At 55.0% G+C, this 6,000-nt stretch overlaps 1 protein-coding gene across 4 annotated transcripts in view; it reads left to right on the forward strand.

Moving 5' to 3' along the window:
• SUSD6 (sushi domain containing 6) overlaps positions 1-5,394 on the forward strand; it is a 93,590-nt gene extending 88,196 nt beyond the window's left edge. For all 4 annotated transcript variants that reach the window (XM_020904905.2, XM_020904904.2, XM_020904908.2 and 1 more), the window contains one exon: positions 1,514-5,394. In XM_020904905.2, coding sequence (XP_020760564.1) covers positions 1,514-1,539 — 26 coding nt within the window. In that variant the 3' untranslated portion in view covers positions 1,540-5,394. The remainder of the gene's footprint in view (positions 1-1,513) is intronic.
• The last annotated feature ends 606 nt before the right edge of the window (positions 5,395-6,000 follow it).

Consider the following 6,000-nt stretch of genomic DNA (forward strand, 5'->3'; position numbering starts at 1 on the left):
AGAGGGTAAGTCATTTGCCCATTGGTAAATGGCTGAGTTGGGATTTGAAGCCAGATGGATCTGCTCCCACGCCTGTATCATAATCCATGGTGCCATGCTGCCTCCCAGGTAACCCCAGGGCCTTTGTGGTAAAGCTGTCAGAGGATGAAACTGCTGCCTCCTGACACCTCCGCCTTTACCAGAGCTGGAGCTCAAATGCTGGGATTGACTCTTATCACTTTAAAAGCCATCTTTACATGAAATCCCACTGTGGTTCAGGATGCAGGATAGACCTAGATGTTTCCCTTTAGAAAAGTCAGGACTTCCATGCTTACCAATCCACCCCGCCCCCCACCCCTCTGCCAAAAGCACTTTAGAGCACTCTGCTTCCTGGGAGTCCAGGCCTCAGTTAGTGTCTAAGGTTTAGAATATCTGAAAGCCAAGAAGTAGGAAATCTTTAAGTGCAGATCAGGTTTAGGATTTCCTGAGTATCAGCAGTATGCCTCCTATTTTTTGGTGGGATGTAGAGCTAGGAAGGGGCCATTAAATACTTGGGCCAGATTTAAAGTTGGAAGCCAGTGACCCCCGGGGCATCCGGCTGTACATGCTGTGTGTCGGCACATATTGACATAGACCTTAGCCCTTGACCTTCCTAAGGAACCCTGGGGTGCCAGCTCTTCTCCCTTCTCCTTGTCCCCTGGCTTTGTTCCACGTGTTGAACAAGCATTATTCAGACAGAGCCCATCTTGTGCCTGGTACTGGATTAGGTTTCAGGTGCGATGGAAAGACTCATGAAACATGCTTTCTGCATGCATGGACTGTCAGTCAGTTGGGAAGATGGAGCATATACCTGAGGAAAAAAATGGAGCCAAAAATGGTAGGGTCCATGTCAGAATGTTGTTGTTCGGTTGCTGTCGTGTCCGACTCTTTGCCACCCCATGGACTACAGCACGCCAGGGTCCTCTGTCTTCCATATCTCCCAGAGTTTGCTCACATTCATGTCAGTTGAATAGTATGTCAGAATGAGGGGTGCACAAAACCAGACACATAGGTTATTGAGTTGGTTGCAGGCTAAGCCCAAGTTATCCGGGGCAGACAGTTCTGAAGGAAGCCAGGCCCTTCAGGTATCAGTCTAACCCAGGTAACGTGTGAGATGACTTGAGACCCAGAGAAGGGGAGTGATTTACTCAGAATCACACAGCTGGAGGATGGCTTTAAGAAGGAGGTGAGACTTACCAGGACTCAGTAGCCTCACAGGATGAGAATAAGGGTAGAAAGAGAAGCAACTAAACCAGCAGCATCAAAGCAGAGAAGAGGGTGCCGTGTGGCAGGACCAGAAAGGGTTTGAATACTGGACTGACTCTTCAGCTTTTGTCACACAGACAAACGGAGAGATGAGCAAGGAAGGCCTGGAGAAGGGGTGAGGGGTTTAGACTACCTAGAAGTGTGTGAGGGGTCCCCGCAGCGGGGTCAGCTGTGCTGCCGTCACCCTCACAGGGTAACCACTGTGCTTTCCATCTTCCTCCGCCCGCAGATATCCCACTGTTGAAAGAAGCATGAGGGCTGCCACGGGATTCTCTCCTCTCTGCCCTTCCTCCTCTCCCTGTGGGTTTGAGCGCCATGTCCTCCAGCCGCCCTCCCCGGAGACCCGAGCTGCCCACCTGTATGTCTGTGTATCTCCGCACCTCCGAGGGCCCAGAGGCCCACTTTGCCGGAAACTCCAGGAAGAGTGTCGCCATCTGCCTGCTGGAAGGCTGGAGGAGCTGGCTCCCTGCCCGGCCTCGCCTTCCCACCTGTGTCGGGAACACTATCTGAACGTGCTGGGTTGGACCCTTCCCTTCTGGAGCCCTCCGGGTCCCCTGCAGCCAGCTCTTGGGCGGCAGCCCCGCCAGCCCGTGTGGGCCCGAGCGCGCCGTGTTTACTTGTGCCTTCCCCCCAGCCCGTCCGGTTTCTCGGTCACGCAGGCTAGTTGCTGTCCTACGAGCCTTCATGGCTGCACCGCTGCCCCCTCAGGGGCCCAGGCCTGGGTCTGGCCTGTTCGCTCTGAAGGCTGGCACCACTGCCCTTAGCAGGAGCAGATCCGAAGGTGGCTTCAGCTGGGGCCAGAGTGTGGGGCCCTGGGCCTACCTTGGCCGACAGCAGTGGCACATTGCCTCAGCTGAGGACCGAGGCTGTGAGGAGTCGCCCCGAGGCCCAGCTGTCTAGCTCACATGTGGAAGCTCCTGGCCCTGGTGACTTTCTGAGAAGCGTCCAGAAGATCCCAAGGGAGGGGAGGAAGGTGGCTGTTAATGATTTGTCTTCCTAATATGCAAGTCCTCACTTCCTACTTCCAGCATCTGGCCTTCCTGGCCTCGGTTTTTTTTCCTCTTTCCCTGGAGCTTAAGGGGAAGGTGCCTGCTGCCTCCTGGGTGTGACGCCACGCAGCCCTGGCTTCCTTGCTGGCCAAGGCTGGTGGCGTCCCCTGTGGGACGTGATAGTTCTGAGATGCCTTGGGATGCCCCGCTGGTCACTGGCATCGGGGGCCAGTGGTCTCGTCCTGGGTTCGTGGTGATGGAAGGGGGCCTGAGGGGTCGACCGAGCCCCCAGGCAGCTGCAGGCAGCTCCGGCCCGGCCCTGAGGGTCCTCATCACCGCAGTCACGTGCCTTAGTAACTGTGCCCGGGAAGCGTGCTGCCGCTTGCTCACTGCTGCTGCTCCTCCTCCCGCCCTCCCCTGCCACCTTCCACTGCTGACAGACAACCCCCCCCCCCCCACCTCCCCGGGTCCAGGGGAGGGCCCCGGAGACATCAGCACACACCCCCACCCCCCCCACGCGCTGGCTGGTGGGGACGGTTTGGGAGCAGCCTGGCTCCAGGGCCCTGGTGTGGAAGGAGTGGCTCCCTCTGCCCGGGGCAGCGGCAGGGCCCAGCAGAGCTGCTACCTCTTCCCAGAGATATGGCAGTAAGGAGTGCTTATTACTGTTTCTGTTCCTGAAGCACTGCCCCTCCACTCCTCCCCCAGCCTGAGAAGACTGGAGCCCAGTGTGTTTTCAGTTCCTGACCTAACAGGGTAGCTCCCGTGGCCTTGGAGAGGAGGGACACGCAGGGCCTTCTCTCAGCCTCCGCCCCCTCGCTCAACACTCGCACTTTATTCCCGCTCATCCCGGCCTCCCGCACCCCTGTGGTCTTCCTTCCTCTCAGGTAAGGGCAGTGCTTGCCAAACGTCTTTCTCTCTGTCCTCCCCACCCGGCGCCCACGGCCCTGGCCCGCGAGGAGGAGGTGCCCGAGGGAAAGTGCAGAACGGAGCAGGCCTGCCCTTGGCCTCCAAAGAGGCCGTGTCCAGAGATGCACCTGCCAGCCGTGGCTGGCCTGGGGCCCGTCTGGAGGGCAGGGTCCCCATGACCCCAGTCACTTCAGCCCGCACGGGTTGTGCGCCACCCGTGGTGCCCTTGTCTTCCTCCAGAAGGGAGCAAGGCCCTGTGGGCAGCTGGGGGGCCTCCAGAGTCTCACTGCTGAGCCTGCAGCTTTCATTTCCCCATCTTCCAGCACCTGAAGTCGAGTCTAGAATATTTTTTTAAACAGAGCTCTTACCCTTTTTTATATAAGTACTCTGGGGGTTTTCCCCCATGAGATTGCACTTTCTGTTTGTGGTTTATCCAGTCACAGAGATGATCCGCCTGGCGCTTGAAAAAAATGAAAAAGCCTGCCTTCTGAACCCTTCTTCCACCTTGCCCACCCAATCCAGGGATCACAAGCCCAGACTTGCCACCTGGGAGGGAGGAGAGAAAAGTTGGGAGGTCCCCTCCCCTGCTCCCCTGTCCCTGGCTTTGATGAGGCCTGCCTCCTGAAGGCCCCTGGCCTGTGGGTGCTGGGCCAGCCTCACCTCCCTGCTTACTCCTGTGACTTTTTCCCGCAGTAGTTCTCATCTCCCACATCAGCCATGAACTGCTGTTTCTAGAGCATCTGGCCCTTGTTTCTTGTGAAGGATCAGGGCTTCCATGGCGGCCTTGGGGTGGGGCCTGGCTGAGAGACAAGGTGGTGTTGGGGGCCACCAGAGGGGCTTGGAGCAGTGGGGAAAGCTGCCCCGGTCTGGCCTCCCCCGGCTCACCTCTAGGGGAGCCCAGCAGAGGACTTGTACAGGAGGAACGGTCGGCACCAAAGGACTTTTAAGAAGCGGTTTTTTCTTTTTATTTGCGTACACGGGCTGACTCAGTGCAGGTTTTATATCTTGGCAACTTGCAGTCACATTCCAGTGACTTTCAAGGGCCAGTAAATGATAAAAAAATCACTTAAAATTTCTAACATTTTCAATGCCTTAGTTCAGCAGGTAGGCTCTATCTTTTCCCATTTTTGAGTTTTGCGTGCTGTGTTCCCATTTCACTGGGTGTGAACTGTGAAATGGGCCAAGTCCTGGCCACTTTGTGAGTTCTTTTGGTTTTATAAGGCATTTCAACGTACATCCTCCCAACACTCCATTTGCAAACAGAACTTAGCTCATGTCTCATCTGCATTCTTCCTGCCTGCCACCTCCTCCCCTCCCCCAGCCGTGGAGCTTCGTGGAGAAGCTGATGGCCAGACAAAGGTATACTTTTCCTGCTAAGTCAGTGGTGGCACAGGAACCCTAGCACTTGACCTTTCCCCTCCCCACCCCCATGGAGCTCAAACCACTCGCTTCCCACATAACAATGTCACTTCCCTTCCCAGGGAGCATTCCTACATAGAGAGTGGAAAATGCTGCAGACATTTCTAGATCCTTGCCTGTTTGTTTGTTTGTTTTCCCCCCCTCCTTGAAAATATAGGGCCCAGGAGGGAAAGGACACAGGCTTGACAGCTTCATTCCAGATGTGCTTGCTGAGGACAGAGTCCAGGAGCTTCCCTGAAGCCTGCTGGGGCTCCTGGCCTTCAGCACTGGGCCTGTTGTTACTGGAGTCCAGTGAGGGGACTCGGAGAGGATTTCGTGTGGCAGGTTCTTGGACCGAGTGGTAGAGTAGCCGGTTCCCTGGAGAGGGAAAGGCAGGCTCAGCTTTCCTGGGAAGCAGCTCCTCTTAACCACCAGTTGAAAATCTAGTAGAATTTTGAACGAGAACCCCAAGGTTGAGCCCTGTGCTAGGAGCTGGGGGGATGCGCCTGGGCAAAGCACTTGGATCGCCAGGCAGGGAGAAGAGAGGGTTGAGGGTGGCCTGGCGGCTCGTCACACCACTATGGAATCTCAGCAATTGTTTCACATGACACACGCATCATTGACTGTGCAGGATGTCACTCAATCAGTTTGGGTTTGCTTTATTTTATTTTATATATATATTTTTTGGTATCCTGTACATTGCAGTGGGTGTGAAGATAGTATTTTAATATTTGTACAAAGTTTAATTTAATTTTAATTGTTCTCTGTATATAACTGCATTTCTAAATAATAATAATAAAACAAAAGTTCTTATGAAGGCAGTTGTAAGAGATGTGATCCTTCCAGAAAGTTTTTTGCAGAAACCCTCTGAGGGGCAGGAGCTCATGAAGGGGATGAAAACACCAGCTCTGAGGGGGAGAGGTACCTGATAAGAGGAGACGGGACAGGGAGGTAGGCGGTCTATGGAACAAGGAGGAGAGACCACAAACACAGTGAAAACATGTCAGTCCTCTTTTTAGAGCTCTCAGCATGCCAACCGCTGTGCTCAGGCTGGGATTCAGCAGTGAGCAAGACGGTGAATTGGGGGCCTGGATGGAATTCCTAACATGTCAGGAAGGAAAACAGAGTGGCATCCAGTGACAGCTGTGGCGATGAAGTTACGTTGAGGGGACAGTCAGCAACACCTTATGGGTGAAATGCCATGTAACTGAGAAGAGAGAAGCCAGAACAATGAGACTGAGGGGCAGACTGCTGTCTAGCATCCGCGTGGACAGCAGAAAAGCACTTGCAGTCTGAGAGACCAAAAGGAGTCTGGGGTCGCTGCAGGCGGCTGAGGGCAGAGGGCTCAGGGGGCGCTGAGGGAGGCAGACAGAGGCTAACAGGAGGAGACCCTCGCCAGCCACACTGCGACGTTTCACTTAGT

This window comes from Odocoileus virginianus, chromosome 6 (genome assembly GCF_023699985.2).
Source record: "Odocoileus virginianus isolate 20LAN1187 ecotype Illinois chromosome 6, Ovbor_1.2, whole genome shotgun sequence".
Lineage (NCBI taxonomy): Eukaryota > Metazoa > Chordata > Mammalia > Artiodactyla > Cervidae > Odocoileus > Odocoileus virginianus.